The sequence below is a fragment of the Zeus faber genome, assembly GCF_960531495.2.
Source record: "Zeus faber genome assembly, chromosome: 14".
Classification (NCBI taxonomy): domain Eukaryota; kingdom Metazoa; phylum Chordata; class Actinopteri; order Zeiformes; family Zeidae; genus Zeus; species Zeus faber.
In genome coordinates, this window is record NC_137200.1 from 27,970,234 (window position 1) to 27,992,649 (window position 22,416).

Here is a 22,416-nt window from a genome sequence, read left to right on the forward strand (position 1 = left end):
TTTGATATTAGATTTTATATTATTATATTTCACAGGATTATATTTAATATGACCCCAGCTCTGCCTGTTGTAATCATCGCAGCGGGGGTCTGTTCGGGGGACGTGGATTCGACCTCTGGCTCCTCACGTCAGCCTCTGCACAGTGACCTCGCGGTTGGCTTTATCCTACTTTTCCAGGCTGTTAAGGCTGGACGTGGCGGACCGCACTCCCCTGGCGCAACCCAGCGTTCCTCGCAGTGTTGCCAGATTGGGTGGCTTCCCGCCAAATTGGGCTACTTTGGATCACATTGGGCGGGTAACATAAAATTTGGGCCGGTTTGTTGAATCATTTGGGCTGGCTCGTGAAATAACTAGGGGTTTTTTTCCCCTCTTCTCCCAAAAAACAAATAAATACTGTGTTATTATTTCAGTCGGGTTGTATTTTACTTGATTTCCTCACTGAATGAAACATAAGAAGCACCGTGCGTGTCAGGGACACTGTCAGTCACCCCCCGTTACCGTTACCGGGGCAACATTTAGGCTCGGTCAATCCGATCTGGCAACACTGGTTCCTGGTCGTCGTTTCATCGTCGACCATCACATTCACACGGGAGATGGAACTTTGAGTCACATCGTGAGCGAAGTGGTGATAGTTCATTTAAAAAAAAACAACGTTTTTTAATTGTCAAACACATTCGTACAGAACGCCATTCACTGTCATTTCATCGAAATCGCCTCCGAATGAACCAAAAAGTGCATCACACATCAACAAATGGCACAGAAACACAGACGCCGCGGCGCAGAAAATGTTCGGGCTTAGGCAGAAGTTTCCAGGTTCGACCCGGGGCAGCAGGTGCGTCATGGAAAAAACGGGCTACTGTTCACATGCTAAAGTTAAAAAACTTTTTAAAATGGCCGCTGCGTTAGCATGTGTTTAGAGGAAGTGGAAACACATTCTAAGAGGTCAGAGGGACAGCAGAACCAGGCCAGAGTGTGCTCACCAATCCATCATTCATCTATAGATCTAGAATAAGTCACGTCACTCCGTTCACCTCCCAAAACAAACACACTTTGAGTCAAGATCTCACAAAAGCAGGAGGTCATGCTAACAGCTAAGCTAGCTGAGGTTCTGTTCAAATACTTAGAACTTCCGTGGATTTAGTACTTACGATGGTGGTATACTAAAAAAAAAGTAACTTCCTGTGGTGGTGTACTATACTTTTTCTACTCCCTGTGGTGGTGTACTTAACTTTTTCTGCTTCCTGTGGTGGTGTACTATACTTTCCACAGAAGTTCAAATAGAGAAACAGAACCTTGATGATGTAAACATGAGTTTTGTGTAAAAAAACAAACAAAAAAAAAAAAACACACCAAAAAAACCCAAATCCTTAAATAAAAGATGAAACGTCTCGCAGGTTCAGGCTCCTCCTCCAACATCTGCCCGAGTCTTCGTTCGAACAGAGTTTATTTAACACTGCGAACTTAAAAAACAAAAAATCAAAAACAGAACCGCTCGGCTCGCTGTTCTCTCCTTTCTTTTCATCCCTCGTTCCAGCTTCGTCCCTCAGGTCGAACCTCCGTTTGACCTTGAGGCCTCTCGCTCCGGCTCAGTTGCTATGGCAACAGGAGTAGAAGTACGAATCCTTCTTCTGTCCCAAGTCGACGCCGCTCTCCTCTGCGGGGAAAACAAACTGTGAGAAGGAAACTCACTCACTGGAGCTAGGCTAGCTGATCCCATCCGCAGCCATGCATTAGGGTAACACAGTTAGCATGTAGCCCATCGCTACAAAAGTATCCCTCTGTACTGGAAACTCACCCGCCATGAACTGGAAGGCAGAGTCGTTATAATCCTCAGCGACTTTCTGAAACAGCTCATCTGCAACAAGAAACACAGCGGGTAAACACATCCTGTTTACACACTAACGTCACTTCCTGTTTACACACTGGAACGTCACTTCCTGTTTACACACTGTAATGTCACTTCCTGTTTACACACTAGAACGTCATTTCCTGTTTACACACTGTAATGTCACTTCCTGTTTACACACTGTAAAGTCACTTCCTGTTTACACACTGGAACGTCACTACCTTTTTACAAACTGCAACGTCACTTCCTGTTTACACATTGAAACGTCACTTCCCGTTTACACACTTTAACTTCACTTCCTGTTTGCACACTGTGATGTCACTTCTTGTTTACACACTGTGTAGTCACTTCCTGTTTACACACATGATGTCACTTCCTGTTTATGATGCAATGTCACTTCCTGTTTATACACTGTAACATCACTTCCTATTTGCACACTGTGATGTTACTTCCTGTTTACACACTGATATGTCACTTCCTGTTTACACACTGTAACGTCACTTCCTGTTTACAGACATGTCACTTCCTGTTTACACTGTAATGTCACTTCCTCTTTACACACTAATGTCACTTCCTGTTTGGGCAATAAATGGGATATGATAAGTCAGGGTCACAGGAAACAATCTATTTCCACTTCTGTTACAATGTTTAAGTGAACTGACTGTAAATCCTGGATGTTTACATCCTGGTCCTTTGCATGTGTGAAGTACTACAGTTTTATTACTGTACTACTGTACTTTATTACGTCATTAGTACAGTGTGTTGTGCAGGGTTTCCCCTGGGATGGAGCTGTAGCAGCGGAGGTGATTATTATTATTTTTTTCTTAGTGCACATTCTCCAGGAAGAATAATCTGTGCATTTGGAATACACCCGCAATCTTTGGGAATACTTTTAATGAAACGAAACCTGTCAAATGCTGATCATTTCACACATATGTAGGGATGGGTATCGTTAAGTTCTGAACAGTACCAATACTCTTATATGGTAGCGCTTATCGGTCCGGTACTTTAACGGTACTCTTACCGGTTATTTTTTTCCATTTTTTAAGAGAAAAAAAACGAAAAATGAAGAACAGAACGAGCCCCCGCGGGAAAAAAGCAGAGGGAGAGGGAGACAGGTGCAGAGGGAAACACTGACAATGTTCCTATATTGTGTATTCCTGTAAAACACACACACACACACACACACACGCACACACACGCACACACACGCACACACACGCACACGCACACACACACACACACACACACACACACACACACACTCACCGACGTTGTTTCCTGTTTTACTGGACGTCTCAAAGTGCTGTGCTCCGATCTCTGCAACACAACACACAACACATTTGCCTCCCTTCGTTCGTTCATAACAGTCGTCGCGTCCACAGCTGAGAACGACAGCTGAGAACGACAGCTTAGAACGACAGCTTAGAACGACAGCTTAGAACGACAGCTGAGAACGACAGCTGAGAACGACAGCTTAGAACGACAGCTGAGAACGACAGCTTAGAACGACAGCTGAGAACGACAGCTTAGAACGACAGCTTAGAACGACAGCTTAGAACGACAGCTTAGAACGACAGCTGAGAACGACAGCTTAGAACGACAGCTTAGAACGACAGTTTAGAACGACAGCTTAGAACGACATCTTAGAACGACAGCTGAGAACGACAGCTTAGAACGACAGCTTAGAACGACAGTTTAGAACGACAGCTTAGAACGACAGCTTAGAACGACAGTTTAGAACGACAGCTTAGAACGACAGCTTAGAACGACAGTTTAGAACGACAGCTTAGAACGACAGTTTAGAACGACATCTTAGAACGACAGCTTAGAACGACAGCTGAGAACGACAGCTTAGAACGACAGTTTAGAACGACATCTTAGAACGACAGCTTAGAACGACAGCTTAGAACGGCTGAATGTGTGAAGCGCTACCAGCTGGGAAAGGTTTGGGAACCGCTGTGAGGTAAATGGGGCGGCATCTAGTGGCCGCGTCAGGAACTTCAAGACAGGAGCTTCCCGCAGCAGAAGTTAGTTAGTTAGTTAGTTAGTTAGTTAGTTAGCTTGTGAATTAGAATCTGTCTGTCTGTGAATCTGTCTGAGTTGAGTCACCGTCAGTGAAGTCCTGCGCGTCGTGGAAGTCCACCTGACGGAGGCTCCGCTGCGCCACCACCAGGTCGTTCTTGGTGCCACACAGGTAGATCTTGCAGTACTACGGAAGTTACACACAAATAATATAAACATCAACATGACTATTTATTGTAATACAGGTACTCCTCACTTGGCGACCGAGTTCCATTCCTACAACCAGGTCGTTAAGCGAGGACCTGTGTTATTTCATGGTAAGGGGGCATGGCTGGTATATATAGTCTATATAGTATATATAGTGTATATAGTGTATCTTTACTGTATATAGTAGATATAGTGTATATAGTAGATATAGTATATAGAGTATATATAGTGTATATAGTGTATTTAGTATATATAGTGTATAAAGTATATATAGTGTAAATAGTATATATAGTGTATATAGTATATATAGTGTATCCGCGTTTACATGTATTTACGAGATAAATATGTTTATATATAGTTCTATGTGTATAAATATGTTTATATATAGTTCTATGTGTATAAATATGTTTATATATAGTTCTTTAAACACAGTACTGGATATAAACGTACCTCCTCGCAGTTCTGAAGCTCTTTCACCCAGAACTGAGCTCGTTGGAAGCTGCTGCTGTCGGTCAAATCTAAAAATAAATATATATTATTATACATATATACTGAGTTTTTGTTTATGTTATCTCTCGCTCGCGCGCACACGCACACACACACACAAAATTTACTTGCTACCAGTGTACTATCTAGTACATAGTCTATCCGGTTCAGTTCCTGTGTATTTATATTTCAGGGTATCAGTGAGTTGAATATAATACATTTTAAGACCTTTTTACGAGAGGTGGTCGCCCGTGACGACGATCATTACTAACATTCAGAAATAACTGACCACTGGATGCCGCTAGTGACCAATCAGAATCCAGTATTCCACATCGCTGTGGAATAAGACTATTTAACCACTTTTAACTAGTGATGTGTTATCATCAAACGTGTGTGCATGTTGCATTTCTTACAATTTACAGTGTGTGTGTGGGTGTGTTACAGTGTGTTTGTTACAACATGTGTGGATAGTGTGTAGTGTGTGTGTGTGTGTGTGTGTGTGTGTGTGTGTGTGTGTGTGTGTTACCCCGGCTCTGCGGGGCATACATACATACATACATACATACATACATACATACATACATACATACATACAAGGGATGGAGAGAAGGAGAGAGAAGAACAGACAAAAAGGAAAGAAAAGAAGGGAGGGATGGAACGGGAGAGGGACCGTAGCAGACGACAGCAGCTCGAGCTCCTCTGTAGTAGATTCTACTCATGGCTTCATAACGCTCTGAACCAGCCGTGTCCTGGGGGGAGAGTTAATCACTCTGTTTAATCAGAGTGTGAAGTCACATGAAGTACAAGATGACTGCCACCGTTTCATCTATTTAAGGTTTTATTGGCACAAAATAAAATAAATAAACACTGTTTTACAAAAGCAGGGAGAACAATAATAATAATAATAATAATAATAATATTAATAATAATAATAATAATATTTGTTATGTTTTTTATATTTATACAGATTAATATTTATTTTTATCTCCATCTTACTTGTTATTCTTTTCTCCACTTGTATCATTTTTTGCTGCTGTAGCATCTGCATTTCCCCACAAGGATTAATAATGTATCTGATCATCTTTATAATACAATTATTATTAATAATAATAATAATAATAATAATAATAATAATAATAATAATAATAATAATAATAATAAAGTAAAATATTATAAAATATAACATAAAATGATAATGGTTTGGTTTGAAATCTTTAGTAAAAAGTGAGTTTCTAAAGTCTCATCAGCAGACTTCAATATCTATAACCATAACATAGCTAAACATAACCATATCTATAACCATAACTCTACACAGAATTAATCATAACCATATCTATAACCAGAACTCACTATAACCATATATATAACAGAACCATATCTATAACCAGAACTATCCATAACCACATCTATAAACAGAACTAACCAGAACCATGTCTATAACCAGAACCATATCTATAACCATATTTATAACGAGAACCATATCTATAACCAGAATTAACCATATCTATAACCAGAACCAAATCTATAAACAGAACTAACCAGAACCATGTCTATAACCAGAACCATATCTATAACCATAACTAACCATAACCATATTTATAACCAGAACCATATCTATAACCAGAATTAACCATATCTATAACCAGAACCAAATCTATAACCAGAACTAACCAGAACAGATCGATAATCCGAACCATATCTTTAAACAGAACTAACCATAACCATATCCAGAACGAACCAGAACCATATCTATAACCAGAACCATGACCATATTTATAACCAGAACCATATCTTTAACCAGAACCAAATCTATAAACAGAACTAACCATAACTATATCTACAACCAGAACTAATCAGAACCATATCTATATCCAGAACCAACTCTATAACCAGAGCTAACCATAATCATTTCTATATCCAGAACCATATCTATAACCAGAACCATATCTCTTAACATAATTAATCATAACCATATCTATCGAAGAACCATATCTACAACCAGAACTAACCATAACCATATCTACAACCAGAACTATATCTATAACCAGAACCATATCTCTGAACAGAACGAATCATAACCATATCTATAACCAGAACCATGTCTATTAACAGAAATAACCATATATATATGACCCGAACCATATCTTTAACCAGAACTTACCAGAACCATAACCATATCTATAACCATAACCATATATATATAAACAGAACTAACCATGACCATATCTATAACCATAACCATATCTATAACCAGAACATGTCCTGTTACACTCACCCAGATCCCCAGAGTCACCACCTTCTCGCCGACCTGGATCGGTTTGGCCACGAACGCAGCTCCGATGGTCTGGAGCGACAAGATGAAGGTGGTAAAATAAGATAAAGATAAGACTTTACTAAGCCCCGTGGGGAAGTTCAGGGGGAGAAGAAGTTCAGATGTGTCAGAGAAGGTCTGGATGGAAAAACAAACACTTTTTTTGAGACGTGTGAGTTTAATCAGAGCCTGACAATAACAGTTGCCGGGTTGCCCAGGGCAACCAGCATGGGGCCCCATTGTCAGCCATGCTGTCAGTGCCAACCACTTTTCCTATTTAAAAAAAGGTAAAATGGTAAGATGAGTCAGAATATTTGAAACATGGATTATAGTCATAGAAGGTCATCGTCACCCAATTGTAACATGACTCAAATTCAGCAACCATTTTGTCGGTCCTGGCAAACAGCGGCTGATGCATGGTTGCCAAGTTGGGCAACCACTTCTAAAAGTTAGTGTCGGGCTCTGTTCGTTCCCACTTTATGAACCAGAGGCAGAAAAGAGAAATACATTAACACTTACTTTCTTTAATCTTTAGGATAAAGTAATCTACATCCATAATGTGCGAAACTGTAAATAACAATGAAATACAATAACATATAAAGACATGATGATAAGAGTGTCTCCCGCTGCATTTTACTGTAGTTCTTATGTTATTTTTGCTCATTACTCCATCGCTGCCAGCGCCAGACACCCACGTTCTGATAGGGTCCGAGCAGGAACCGGTGGTGGACGAACCGCTCCACCAGGCTGGTTTTCCCCACGCTCTCCTTCCCCAGCATCACCACCTTGGCGTCCACACGCAGCGCACTCATGGCCGCTGCCCGGGGGGAGGAGGTGCCGCTGGCCGGCTGGAGCCCCACGGTGAGCTGCGGAGAACAGGGCAATCACAGAGCCGGGGTCAGAGGGACCTCCTGTCGGGGAGAGAGAGACTGTGGAGCCTGGCCCGGGGAGCGGAGCTGGAGCTGACCTGGAAGAGGCTCCGGTTCCAGGGGATATCACTGCGCGGTGTTGGAACCAGACGAGCCGCAAACGTCCTGAAACGACAGCGGGACAAACTAGAACATTGTCCGCCACACGGAGGACCAGCGGGCCCGGAGAGGAGCCGGGGAGGAGCCGGGGAATGCGACCGTGGTGCGGTGTCGCCCAGTGGAAACAGTGGAGTTTGGTCCGGGAGGAACCAAGAGGTTTCGGTGGCGGTTTCCAAAACAGGAAGCACCGAGTTGCAAGAGACACAAACCGGAGGTTACTGTCGTTTCATAATAAATGTTGCATAAGTGCGGTGGAGGGAGCGTCTCAAATCCAGTGTATTATTATTCTTAATCCATTCTGGACCTAAACAGAAACTACAAAAACTACTTGTTTTTCAGTTACTTAAAATAACTACAATATAATTTTGTAAATTATTCAACCCGACTTTGATACCGCATAAAATATGTATTATTTTACTTTATCCAATATTCAGAAATGCACAAATGTCCAAGCCAAAATATTTTCATTTTATGCGGTAATTATTTATATACAATAATAATAATAATAACTATATTATGTATTTGATTGGAACAATCTAATTCAACTGACATGTTATTTTTTTGTTTGTCTGATTTATGACTAGTTTTAATTTTTCTTTATAAACAAACGTTTTTTAAATGTGTAACTTTAATCTCCAAATTACCTTAAAATATATTTTGAATACATTGATTTTTTTTCAGAAGGCTCTTTAAATAAGGAATCGTGTTTGTGTTGCCAAGGTGAGTTAAAAACAATATTCACGTCTTTCTCCAGGTTTATTGACAAACGCTCGTCGCGCCCATTCTTCGCAAAGGAGAGCTGAGTTAATGACTTCCGGAGGGAGGGACCAGACCGGAAGTGGGCAAAACTCATTAAAACCAATGGAACGTTTTCACTTCTCTCCCCGTTTATATTATTTTCTTGAAACAAGCCGCAGCGCCGTTTAAAAACCCTTCTCCCCAGAACATTTTTGAAATAATCTGGTCATTTTAAATAGAACTAGATCACAACCGGAGGTTTGTTCACGGTTACCTCGATGTAAAAAACAAAAAAAACAAACAAAACCAAAACAATATTATGCGCTCAGGTCACTCGATGGACGCTTCGCTGAGAAAACCGTTTGTGGTGATAAAAAAAGCAAAAGCAAAGCAGATGTTTGTGAGTTTGTCTGCCGCGTTCCGGTTCCAGCACCTTGCAGCTCCACAGTTCGGACCGGAGATGAAGCCCGGCGCCTCCGCCGCGGGGCCGCGCTGCGTCGACTCCACCCCGCGACGGAGCGGGAGTGGAACCAGCGGCGAAACGTCACTGTGACGTCACTGGTGACACCGGAACCGGATGTGCATTGAAAGTTCCCGCGCCGTCGACCTCTAGTCACATGTGATGGAAGCAGGAAGCTGTAGATTTAACACGCGTAATAGAAAGCTCTTGTCTGTTATTATATCTACATATCTACTTCATCCTTTTTTCATCTGTGCTGTTCGTCTGTTTTTATATCATGTCGGTGTATGAAATGCGCTGTGTGAATAAGCGTTTTTACATTTATTAAAATTTTATTCAAGATGGATTTCACCAGGCTATTCTGTCATTTTATTTATTCTTAAATTCACATTTACCATTATTGCATATTAATTCATATATTATTTCTAAAATAACCAGAATCCCAATCAATTATCAATCAGCTGATTGCGGAGAGAAAGAAAAGTAAAACAAATCAATACACTCAGGTCGTCTCCGGGTGTCAAGGAGAAAACAGAAGAACTTGGAGACAAATTCAAATTGACGTCCATTTATTAATCAAAGATAATTATTTTACAAGAATATTTTTGTTACTAATTGAATACAAACAGTTGGAAAGAATCCCGGCTTTCCAGCACAATCAACCAACTTTCCTGAGTGGATTTTTTTTCAGACATGGAAGACCTTATCACCCAGATGTGGAATTTAACACACACACACACACATATAATATTATATATATTATATATATATATATATATATATATATATATACATATATATACATATATATATATATATACATATATATATATATATATACATATATATATATATATATATATACATATATATATATATATATATATATACATATATATATACATACACACACACACATACATACATACACACACATATACAGTGTTAAATTCCCCATCTGGGTCTGTCTCTGCTTCCCTTTCTGCTTTTAAATTCATCGTCCCACGTCACAGAACCCAGCAGCTTCATCACAGTGAATAAGATGATAAAATACACTTTGATATCTAGATAAACTACAGTTTTTATCATGAAGCTCCCTTTAATACGTCCACCCTCGAGCCGCATCTTTAGACTACAGATATTAAACTATCTCTTGGAACTAGATGATAAAAAGGAAAAAACTTCCACTTCAAACTTCAAACTTTTGAACAGAATGTTTAAAATCATTTCAGATAGAGGAGGTACCTTGATGGTGTCACTAGGTGGCGCTGTGCTCTACCTAAGTGGGTATAAAATCATTAAGAGACATTTTGTCGTTGTCAGTTTAACTATGGGTACAAGAGGTTCAACAGACCAGGGGCCTAATAACCGGGAATATAATACACAATATAAAATGGAAGATAATCAGACGCGGCGCCGACGGTTTTTCAATGCTACGCACTGATCTGCAGCGGGTGCTGGTCTCCACGACAACGCAGCCCATCGCCATCTCCACCCGTCTATCATCAAACTTCTTATCCGCCGCTGGATTTTGGTACAATCTCAGATTCTAGGATGCATATTAAAACCATTCATCGTGTTCTATGATCCAGACGCAGAACATCTGTTTTTCTCTTAGAGGCTCGAAAGGCTGCTTTATAGTTCTGCGTCCAACAGCCGCCGTGGGCGTCCAGGCCGGTGCTTGTATTCATGGTTCAGCGTCGCTGATTACGCAGGTAGACGCCGAAACACCAGATGGCAGCGTCGAGCCTATTCCGGCACGGACGTCTGAAAAAACGGATCGCGGGTATTTTGCGCTACAAATTGAGTGTCATTTGTTGGTCTCTAGAATTGGAAGTCGATGCGTCGTATAAATGTACATATTTAGGAGCCTCCTCCGCCAGCCCCCCTCCATCTGCTCCACCCTGTCTTTCCTCGTTCGCGATGTGAACCGGAAAACACTGGAAACACCGAGCGGGGAAAAAGGTGGACCAATCACAGCTCTGGCGCTCTTGCGGCGCCCCGACGTGTGGTTACGTTCCAGGATAGGTGCGTGCCAGCTACGGAGGGGACCTCTGCGAGACCCACGGCGGCTACACCACGCAGAACTATAAAGCAGCCTTTAGGGTCATTGAGGAGAAATTTTGTTTTATTCAGCCTTTTTGTCTCGCCCTTCTTCGTCGTCCGTGTATTCTGTTGCTTCCTCGCCCGGTTTCAGCAGTTTGCCGATGTAGTCATACTTTTCTGTTGAGAAAATGGAAAAAATATATATATAAATGTTCAGACCAAACAGAGCGGGAGAATGAGCATGCCTACTTCCTGTTTGTTTAATCACACACACACACACACACACACACACACACACACACACACACACACACACACACACACACACACACACACACACACACACACACACACACACACACACACACACACACCCAAAATCGTTAGAATATAGTTATATTATAACTCTCACGTAACCCTCATACAACCCCCATTTTACCCTAACTTAATCCCAATGAAAGCTTCATCCTAATTCAGGCTAATCTAACACAACCAAATGAAACACCAATCTAACCTTACTCTAAAATAATGAAACCCAAATGTAATCCAACCCTTGTGAAGCCGTCATCTAACGCTTATACGATGTCACCATAATCTCACCCGAATCAAATCCTAATGGAATTCTAATCCAAACAGCCCTCACCATAATATAAGACTAATTTAATTAACCCATCTGGCCAAAAACAGGGAAAGTCTATGAAAGTGAAGGTTCATGGTGCGTTCATGTGTAGCAGCATGGAGTCAGGGGGATGGGATGTAGGTGGCAGCTCAAGACGGTAAATCGAAAGCAAAAACTGCGCGACTGGTGCGACGAGTGCTGCGTGCCACCAGGGGGCGTGTGGGGGTCCGTTGGGACTCAAAAGAAAAAAACTTAAGGATTTTAGATTTTGGTTTCAGCACCTGCATCCCCCATGAGGAAAAAAATAAGATAAGAAATAAGATTGTGTATCGACCCAAATATAAGACGGCTCCGGTGATACGACGGCCCACCTTTTTGGAAAAGGACTTAAAAATCTGGTTTCAACAAAGAAAATAATTGACAATGAGTCTGACACACGGGAGCTACAAGACCCGCCTGCTTCTGTGGGAAACATCTGGGGTCCCCAGGGAACGACGACAGCAACGGAGAGCGAGTGGTGGACGGGACGAGGACGCTGTGTCGGCGTTGTTCCACAGGCGGAGGGCACTGTGTGTGTGTGTGTGTGTGTGTGTGTGTGTGTGTGTGCGCGCGCGCCTGCCGTGGTGTTTTTCTTACCGACTGTTCAGGGTCAGAGCAACAGAAAGAAAAAAACAGTAGAAAACAAGCTGAGCATATCTGTTTATATCTGTTTGATGTTTTATTATATTAACTTTTTGTCTGTGATAAAAATTTAGGGATAAAACCAAAGATTATTATTTGGTTCAAGAAATACAACAAACCGTTCCAACTGAAAATATTCAAAACAGTTAAAAGACAAACAGCACAACGAGGCTGGAGGCCGTTTTTTACCCACCAGGTGGCGGGTAAGAAAATAAAAATAAATACATCCAAAATCAGCCCCAAATAAAATATATTGGCTATGATTTCACAAAAATAATAAAAATGAAACATTATTATATTATTTATAAAAAAAAAAAAAAAAAGAAAATTTTGAATCCAAAACTTTATTCCAAACTAAGTTTTAGATTAATTTTTTTCCACATACTATTTATTCAAAATTACTGTTAAATATCTATTTCAAAGTTGATATTTTCCCCACACTATTTATTCCAAATTATTTTCCAGAGGAACTCACGGTCAAACTGCGTCTCCCACTCCCCCAGGCTCTCCTGCTGCATGGAGCTCAGGTCCGACAGGTCGTCGTGCTCCTCCTTCAGCGCCTCCTTCTCCAGGCAGAACGTGGCCAGACCCCGGGAGGAGTCACGGCCCGCAAACACCCCGTACGGGCCCTCTGGAAGACAACCGCAACAGCCAGATTAACACCGGGACGACGGCCAAACTACAGCACAACATCCATATTAATACCAGAACCAGTAAACCAGTAAACATAGTACATAGTACCAGTAACACATTTTTAAAAGTTGGGCCTGACCGATATTATCGGGAGGCGGAAAATATCTGCCGATATTTGATTTCCGGGGAACTATCGACAACGGTTACATCCTATCAGTTGTTGTACCAGGCATGAACAGATTTAGAAGCCACGAGTAGAAGTCAAGCTCTTTTAACTTTCCATTGCTTAACAAAATAGTGAATTAAGTCAACATTTGTTCGTTGACATTTCTTTTTAGAGAAGATTTAATGTCACCTTGGAGAATTTTAAATAACCATTAAAGGATCGTCAGTGTCAATAGTGGGCGAGCTCCGCTAAACGAACAGCGAGCATAGGACCACTGTAACATTATATCCATCCCTGCTGGGGTTAAGCCCTAACGTTTAAATGAAGATATTCCTTACTTAAACCCAAGTCAGTCGAAGACATATTGTGTGTGTTTGTGTCTTCACACGTGGAGCTTGGTTGCAGCTCAAACGGGTCTGAAATTTTGTCTGTTTTATTTTAGTCCCAAAGGTTTATAAACTGGATGAAATATCTCTTGAGGGCTTTCACACGCAGTGTTTAGTCTGTTTGAACGGAACCGTGTTGTTGGGAACTTCCACAGTGTGTGTGTGCGTGTTCCACAGTGTGTGTGTGTGTGTGTTCCACAGAGTCAACGTGAGGCAGTACTCTTTGGACCTGCATGTATTTGAGGACAGGTAGTAAACGACCACGTCCATGCGCCAGCGGGGCTCCTACGTTACCCACAATGCAATCTGTTAAGGCGACAGGCCGTGTCACCATCTCATCTGTTCCCTCCTACAGGGTCTGTTCTTGAATTGTTTTGTAAAAGACGGACAAAAAGAAACCAGTGACAAATTGAGGTGCGGGATTTTAAAAACGTTTTTGGAATAAAATACTATTTTTATTTTGGATTTGTTGAGTAAATGCTGTCATTTGAGTTCATTATTTAAATGTTTCAAGCTTATTTTATTTGAGTTAAGTTAATATAGAAAATACTTTTGTTATCTTGTGTGTATGTCATTCATACACATTGATTTTTTTTCCCCAATAAAGCAATGTTTTCCTAAAACCCTTTATTTTCTGCCAAATGCAGAAAAAAAAAATGGCATTAGTTATGGGATTTTTTTTGCCCCTTAAAATCGTATCTGTGACAAAAAAATAATAAACAGTCCCTATCGGTCGGGCCCTATTAATAAGCCAACAAAAAAGCAAGATCATAAAATCTCCAAGGTCAATGAAAAAAACATGTATATTGTTGTATATTCTTGATTTAATGTTGGTGTTTCATCAGCTGCTTTGCTCAGCCTCTAAATCTGCATTTTATATACTGAGTTGCGTCACAGTGAGCTTGGTGGTCAAAGTAGAAGCAGATTCAGCAGGTTAAATCATATCCACGGTCTCCAGCGCGGGGTCAAAAAGAAGTAAATGTCATTGAGTAAAATCAATATTCATATTCAACTTCTGAATCGATTTGAAAATGTTAAAATTGGTACATTGTTTTTTGTTTTGCAACCATTTCACACTTGAATTAAATACTTTTTTCCTTCATTTGAGATGGAATTTTACCTAATTTAACTAAGAATTCTGGACCCCTATTGTTTTTGTTCCGATTTTTTTTTTTTTTTTTAATCATTCTTCTATCCATTCTCAGCTGAAAGTGCCTGGCGCCAAGAAACCGTTAGAAACCCACGTACACTCAACTACTGAAGCTCAATGAATTGTATTCAGGGCAGTCCAGACACGCTGTGGTCCAAGTTTACGTTTGTTCTGAATAAGCGGACACCGGAAGTAGTGGAGCAGACTTTGTGACATCATCCAATTTTGGTAGATAGGGAATACAGATCGGTGTCGAGCACGGCGCTGGTGTGCCCCTGCCCACACAATCAAAAGTTAAGAAAGCGCTCCAAATTTGTAAACTGTGACTCAAGCAGGAAGTTGCGTCAGTTGGAGGCGATGCTGTGTTCCACGGGAACTCTGTAAACTGTAATTCGTGCCAGTAGGCCCCAGGTCTGTTACCTTTGTAAACTGCCCGCCCCCCGTTCCTACGAAGCTGTGAAATGTTTGCAAGAGTTTGAGTAAGTGAACGTATAATTAGTGGTTAATGGGGGGTTTCCAGTTCACGTTATTTATTTATCGTTTATTTACGTTTTTTGGCTTTGTTTCAATTGATGCAATTGCTACGACTCACCTGCACAGGCCTGACCCTATTGTTTTTGTTCAGATTCTTTTTACTATTGTTTATATTATTTTTATTATAATTCTCCATGGCATTTTTCCAGCTAAATGTTTCTGGTGCACGGCAACCGCCGACTCCATGGACATGGTTGATGTGTCGTCGGAACCGGGGTGTTTCAGACATCTTGTGGTTCAACTTTGATCCAGATCGGTCTACATTTAGAGCAGGAATTGGTGAAGAGCCGGTGGAAATTTAACGGAAGTTAGGAACGTTGGCATACTGTGATTAGTTTGTGGAGCGGGGCGAACCTGGACCCCATGCATTACTGCCTGCATCTATATTTATTATTGTAATTATTATTTTTAGATCTTCTTCCTTCGGCTGCTCCCGTTAGAGGTCGCCACAGCGGATCATCTGCCTCCAATACCTTCTGATAATTATTATTATTGCATGCACGCATATTATTGTGTTATTATTTTTAGTTAAGTAAAGTAAAACAGTGTTTATCTCTAAGGAGATATTGAATCGATATATGAAATTCCAGTATCAGACTGAGTTTGTTTGGTGACATATCTTTGAAATGCAAACTGAGAAGTTGGTCGAAATGTCGACAAAGGGATACAGGATCGAATTCTGGGATCCTGATCAATATCCCAAACAGCTCAATCTGTTCAGCCGGACACTCGAACGTGAGCGGTTTTAGTGTCCAAATTGGGAGTATTGAAATGTAGTTTACACGTGTTGATCTGGATAAACAAACAGAGAATAAACAAACAGAGAATAAACAAACAGAGAATAAACAAACAGAGAATAAACAAACAGAGAATAAACAAACAGACTGGATTCCCTCCGGTCCCCCAGTGAACAAACAGTGTTTTACAGCCCGAGGTGAACTTCCACACAGTGGAGTGGGCGTGGCGTCGCCTGGGACTTGTGGTGACTTTACACTTTTTTTTTTTTTTTTTTTTAAACAAGTCAGACAAAAACAAAATCAACTAAAACGACTAAAAATGAAGGAAAACAAACATAAAGTCCTGCAAAAATCACACCAAACTATGAAGTATTTCCCACTACAGCACGGAGCAGCCTGGTTCTCCGTCTCTGGGACTGGGGCGTACGAGTGTATTTCAAACATCGAAACAATAAAGTACATTATACTTAATAATTTTAAAAGTATTGAAATGCATATTATTGGAGTTACCGGGGCCGTAGAACTTCTTCCCCCGGGTCACGTCGAACACCCTGCCGTTGACGGCCATCAGGATGCGGGGGTCCTGCGTCCCGTCGAAGATCCGGAGCTGGGACAGGGTGAAGTCCCTCCGCTTCATGCGGGGCAGGGGCTTCTCCACCTCGCCCAGGTCGGCGGGCTTGTCCCCGCGGATGATCCGGTAGAGGAGGAAGAGGCAGAGCCCCAGCAAGCTGAGGTTCAGCGGGGATGTGAAGATCTCCTGCAGGACTCCGGGCTGCGGCTCCACGGGCAGCTGCTGCTCTCCCTCCGCCGCCATGTTTGAACTGAGCTGCTCCCAAGACCCGGAAGAGGGAGGAGCCCGGCGGAGTGGACGCCTCATTTATTTTATTTTTAATTGTTCATTTTTACACGTACTGTTCATTGCCAAATTGTTCTTATTTATGTTTAGTATTGTTTATTTTAGGGTTAATTTCTTGTCATTGTTTACTTTTATTCGCAATTGCTCATTTTTAGGGTTATTTAGTATATTGCTAAATTGTATGTAATTTTTGTTCATTTCAGTTGCATCTCTCTTGTATTTGTTTCTGTCCTGAATTCTATGATTATTTTTCTCCTTGGCATTCTTCCGGCTGAAAGTGCCTGGCACACAGCAACCGCCGAACCCACGGACACGAATGAAGCGTCGGTGTATTTAGGGCAGTCCAGACATTTTGTGGTCAAAGTTTGATCCACATTGATCTATATTTGGAGCAGGAATTAGGGGAGGGGGGGGGGGGGGGCATTTCAACGTACCAGAAGTAGCCGAATGAAGGGACCTGGGTTGGTGGAGCCGGGCGCTTTGTGACATCATCATCCATTCTGTTTAACAATTGTTCTTTGCTATACAAGACAGCAGGAGCTGATGCTGCGTTCCACGGGAACTCTGAGAATTAGTTTGAACCAATGCTGCCTTCCACGGGAACTCGAAAAATTTGAATTCGGCTCGATAGAAGATTATGCTGCATTTCATGGGGGGGAAACTCAGGAAATTGTAATCCGTGCCAAACGCGACTATCCTGGACCCGTGCATTGCTGCCTCACTATATTTGTGAATTGTTTTTTTTATGAGAGTTACTGTAACGCTACTATATCCCTCCAGAGATTAATCAAGTATCTATCTATGTATCTATCTATCTATCTATCTATGTATCTATCTATCTATCTATCTATCTATGTATCTATCTATCTATCTATCTATCTATCTATCTATCTATCTATCTATCTATCTATCTATCTATCTATCTATCTATCTATCTATCTATCTATCTATGGACATCATGTTACTCAACTTAAACAATGAATAATTACATTTGTTGGACGTTTCAGTCAAACTAGTGAACATTTATATAAAAAACAAAAATAATTCTTATTTCCAACAATAATCATATCAATTATTTCACAGATGGCCATTTATATCAATTAAACTCCAGAAGGTAATGCAAATAACAACAAAAAAAAGTACTAAATTGTTCAATTTTGTCCCCTAAATCCTATATCCTCTGGTGCGACACAATATTGCTGTTTAAAAACGGGCCTTTACTTCAACAGCCATTTTGATTGAAAGGACCCAATCTTGTAGTAGGACGCGCGGGAGACGTTTGAAAGGAGAAGAGCACGTTGTCATCCCGGAATTAACAACCGTTTTACACCAGCATCAAGATTCAAGAGGTTTATTCGTCACATACATATACATACGTTCATACATATATGCAGTGAACCACCGGAGGGGCCTTTTTTGTGTCACCCTTAAAACGTGGATATAAAAAAAGCTCCATCTTCTCAAACATGACATTACGTCATCCGTTTGAACAATCCCAGGCGAGGCCCCGGGAACAGCTGAGTCCTGACAGCGAGGCCTAAAAACGAACATGACTGTCAGTCAAAACAGAACAGTGTTATCTGACTTTACACAACTTTAAACTGAAATAATTGCAATTAGTTTAATGTAAGATTTCGGTACAATACTTACAGTAATACAATGTTAAGGAATCACCCATATCTATTAGTGGAAAAACAAAAACCCCACAGAGGTTATTTCGTTTAGACTCTTGAATACAATAAAGTATAACAAAATACATCATAGGGAAGCACAACACCAACAATCAGCGGCTTTTCCCGGGCGTGTATTCATAGTGCGTTTATAAAGGTGTTGCTTTCCTTGTTGGTCACGTCAGAACTGCATTACGTTAAACCTGATGCTGACGTCACGGTGACGTACACACGAGAACGCGCGCTCTGCGCCCGTCTCCTGGCATTTTGGTCCCGCTCGCTCCCCGTAGCTTCCGCGGCGCCATCTTGTCTCCAGTGTGAGGTGTCCCGAGCAGCAACATGTTCCGTTTCGCTAAAGCTGCTGCAAACATGTCTGGTAAGAAGCTCTACGCGTCCATCACGGTTGAATTCAACACCCTGAATGTTTATTATGTGACTCTTTAATAGCAGCGACGTTTGAACGATGCTAAATCGCTGCTAAACACTAGTTCCGCTCGGTGACCTCACAGTCTGCGGTGACAAGGACAAGATGCAGTTCGTTGACATTCATTTCACTCAACTTTGGCTTCGATGCTCTTGTTCGTCCTCCGTCGTCCTTTTGGAAACAAACGTCAACAATCCGCGGTTTAATTGACCGCGTAAACCACTGATGTGTGTGACAGCAGAAGATTGGCAGATAGGGCAGCTGGGTGTGTGACGCTAATGGTTGGTCCGTTGCCCTTCCGCTGGGGAAACAAACACCTTTTTTTTTTTTAAAAACACGGAACCACCCGCGAGGCCATGACGCACGAACAAGGTGCAACGTTATATGTTGTCATTGCCGCCGCTGCGAAATACTCAGACGCAGAGGCGCAGCGCTGTGAAATAGCAGGGACGTGGCGCTGGGTGGTCGCGTCGAAACGTCGGCTCGTTTACAGCCAAACAGCAGCTTCTCTCGCAGATCAGAGCTGTGTTTTTAAATGTTATTTACGGGCAGCGGGTCGACAAGTCATCGGCCGGTTGCCGGTTCGATCCCCGGCTCCTCCTGGTAGCGCGCTGATGTGTCCCTGAGCAAGACACTTAACCCCCGAACTGCTCCCCGGGCGCCGCTGTATGGCAGCCCACCGCTCCTAGATACGTCACTTACCAGGATGGCAAAAATGCATTTGGTTGCCTCAGTACTTGTGCGATCACAGTTAGTTGAATCTAATCTAAAAAGTATAAGACAGCAGCCAAGGACTGAAACACCCAGACACTGTCCGTTTTACATGGATCACTTTGATTAATGATCCGTCTGGCCGCCCGTTTCACCCCTCAGATGAACTCGTTTACTGGTGTATTGATTCGCTTGCGTTGGAATGGGATGTTGAGATCCATGGAAGTTTCTGTTTATAAAGGAGAGGGATGTGCAGCATACGCTTTTACAATTCAGATTCTCCATTCCATTAGTTTGAATTCAATATTTTCATGTTATGAATAATAATGATATATATATAATTTTTTTTTTGTTTGTCTAACAACAGACCAAATACCCGAATACTGTCGTCTTCGCGGGTATTTGATCCGTCATCCTTCCTGTTTGTAAAAGCTGTGCCCCCCTCCCCGCAGGCCAGGCGGCCCGCCAGGTCCGTCATGTGTCCACGGTCCCCGAGAGCTTCCACGCCAAGTACGGCACCGGACTCATGGTGGGAGGAGCCGTCTTCTGCACGGCCGTGTGGACCTACGTAAGTACCGCGGTACTACTACAGTACTGTACTTGGGCCATGAAGGGCCAGGGAGCAAGGCACTCGCAAGGTTATGGGTTCTATTCCCTGCAGGTGGTCACTCAGACTGGAATCACCTGGAACCTGTCTCCGGTCGGGAAAGTGATGCCCAAGCCGTGGCGGCAGCAGGAGGAGGAGTGAAGCGCCCGTCCCTCCGTCATCCTTCCTCTTGTACAGCTGCTGCTCCCTAGTAAATTAAACTGGTCTGACCGAGTCTGCTGTGGGTTGATTCATTTACACGATAAACTGCATCTACGTCATCACACATTGGTAGCACCTCGCCTGAGGGCTGAGTTTAAGTAATGTTTGAATGTCAGAGCAGCACTGTTATCTGAACGTTAGCTCAGACATGCGAACAGACGGGAATCTGACACACAGCCTGCCCATTCAAATCCTGTCTTCTAGAATCCATCTGAGGGTCATCACACTGAACCTGTATAAGGATGTAAACTTTAACATCAAACAAAACAATCTTTTTATTAATTCTCTCTCTCTCTATCTCAGACCTCATCATGGGAGGTTTGGGAGGCCCCTCACATCCGCCTCGCCCAACTCATCTAAGGCGGTCCGCCACATGTTTATGATGTGTCGTTGAATTGGGCCCGCAAATAAATTTTATAATCACAATGCTAAATCCATATAATCCATTTTATGTTGTGTTTTCAGAATATGAAACAGAATTAAATAGAATAAAACCATTTAAAACAAATGGGTCACCTTTCAGTATCAGTATAACCTGTCACAAGCTCTGTGAGAACTTTACATTTCAGTACAGTTCAGGGTCAGAAAATACAAATCCTGTTTCCATGTTTTAGCTCCAGCTGCAGTGATCTGTAAATACACACCACTCTAAATCCTGAAGTGGAGTTACTTTCTGAATCTGGATTTTCTTCAGCAAAACGTCAGCAAAACCATTTTGTTTTTCTCAATATTTTTACTTTACAGGCTATTGATGGAGATTTTCCTGTCAACACTGGCACTGGACTTTACATTTCGTGTTGTTAAAAAAAATAAAATAAAAAAATAGTCCAACAGAAAACAAAGCACCCAAACACAATAAATCCCAATAATTTAGCAGTTATATTGAAGTAAAATCAAGATGATATGAGACTAGATCGGTCGTCATTGTGGTTCTGGCCACATGGCGATGCAGTTAAATGTTGTCTTCAAGGAGCGTTACAGTGAAGTCATGCAATTTTCTGAACATATGTTCAAGCTGTTCTAATCAATGCTCATAATATCCACATGAATAAGGTTTGGGGTCAGATATTCCTTTCTTGTAAATATCTCATGAAAGCACCAGTAACCCAAAATACCATTAAATTAGAGGTGGGAAAACTCCGGGTTCAGAAAGTAAAAACCCCATTTTTATGTTTTATCTCCAGCTGCACTAAATCTCTGGTTGACTGTAAATCCCGCAGCGGAGTTTTACCTTATGAACCGTGATTTGTCCAAAAAAACAAATATCTGATTTAGGGTGCATGGCCCAGCCCGAGCTGGTGGAGCAGCAGGGCATTAGCGTGACAGAAACACTGCACCATTCATTCTGTTTTCACGTCAGCATTTAAATAAAAAGGTCTTATATAAATAATGAATTGACACCATTTTATACACAGAGTGATCTGAGTGCCAACTGTGTTCCAACTGAGAGAGACCTTCAATCTAATGTTACACTTAATTTAGCTCCATTAAATGTCTAAAATTAAATAAATCCTCCAAAAACATGAAATAAATTGAGATTATTCCACTGACAAGAACAGGAACTGAAACAAAGCAGGTGAGACACGTTCTCAATGTTTCTGAAACTTTTAGCTTCTTTTACTATCACGTTGCCATGGAGACTGCTACTCCGCTTCCGAAACATTTGCAAGGCGGCCAACAGTCTCAACGCTTGGCTTAAAATATCTGAATCTCCATCTCAAGCTCTTTTTGCATTTATTGTCTACATACAATGTTGTTCGTACATTTCAATGTAATTTGAACAAAAATCATGAAAAACCTGTGGAAAACTACTTTTAGTGGTATTTATAGTGGGTATTGAGTATTTATAGAGAGTTTTGAGTATTAGAATTTAAAAGATAGTATTTGAAGAGTG

General features: G+C 41.6%; 3 protein-coding genes across 4 annotated transcripts; 1 reads left to right on the plus strand and 2 right to left on the minus strand.

The window, feature by feature from the left end:
- Positions 1–626: 626 nt before the first annotated feature.
- On the minus strand, positions 627–9,139 carry rab24 (RAB24, member RAS oncogene family). 2 transcript variants are annotated; one of them, XM_080013284.1, is made up of 10 exons: positions 9,075–9,139; positions 7,843–7,909; positions 7,571–7,741; positions 6,840–6,908; positions 5,235–5,313; positions 4,529–4,596; positions 3,959–4,058; positions 3,116–3,166; positions 1,796–1,855; positions 627–1,654 (listed from the first exon to the last, which is right to left on the minus strand). In XM_080013284.1, exons 3-10 carry the CDS (start codon positions 7,685–7,687, stop codon positions 1,587–1,589), a joined length of 612 nt encoding a protein of 203 aa, XP_079869410.1. In that variant the 5' UTR covers positions 7,688–7,741; positions 7,843–7,909; positions 9,075–9,139; the 3' UTR covers positions 627–1,586. The 2 variants fall into 2 exon arrangements, with proteins under 2 accessions (XP_079869410.1, XP_079869411.1); XM_080013285.1 differs by lacking the exons at positions 3,116–3,166; positions 9,075–9,139 and having other exon boundaries at positions 7,843–8,018.
- Positions 9,140–10,009: 870 nt separating this feature from the next.
- On the minus strand, positions 10,010–16,868 carry pgrmc1 (progesterone receptor membrane component 1). The gene is made up of 3 exons (XM_080014293.1): positions 16,564–16,868; positions 12,923–13,078; positions 10,010–11,324 (listed from the first exon to the last, which is right to left on the minus strand). Exons 1-3 carry the CDS (start codon positions 16,865–16,867, stop codon positions 11,230–11,232), a joined length of 555 nt encoding a protein of 184 aa, XP_079870419.1. The 5' UTR covers position 16,868; the 3' UTR covers positions 10,010–11,229.
- Positions 16,869–18,810: 1,942 nt separating this feature from the next.
- On the plus strand, positions 18,811–20,535 carry cox7b (cytochrome c oxidase subunit 7B). Its single transcript, XM_080014310.1, has 3 exons — positions 18,811–18,955; positions 20,167–20,282; positions 20,376–20,535. Exons 1-3 carry the CDS (start codon positions 18,919–18,921, stop codon positions 20,460–20,462), a joined length of 240 nt encoding a protein of 79 aa, XP_079870436.1. The 5' UTR covers positions 18,811–18,918; the 3' UTR covers positions 20,463–20,535.
- Positions 20,536–22,416: the final 1,881 nt, after the last annotated feature.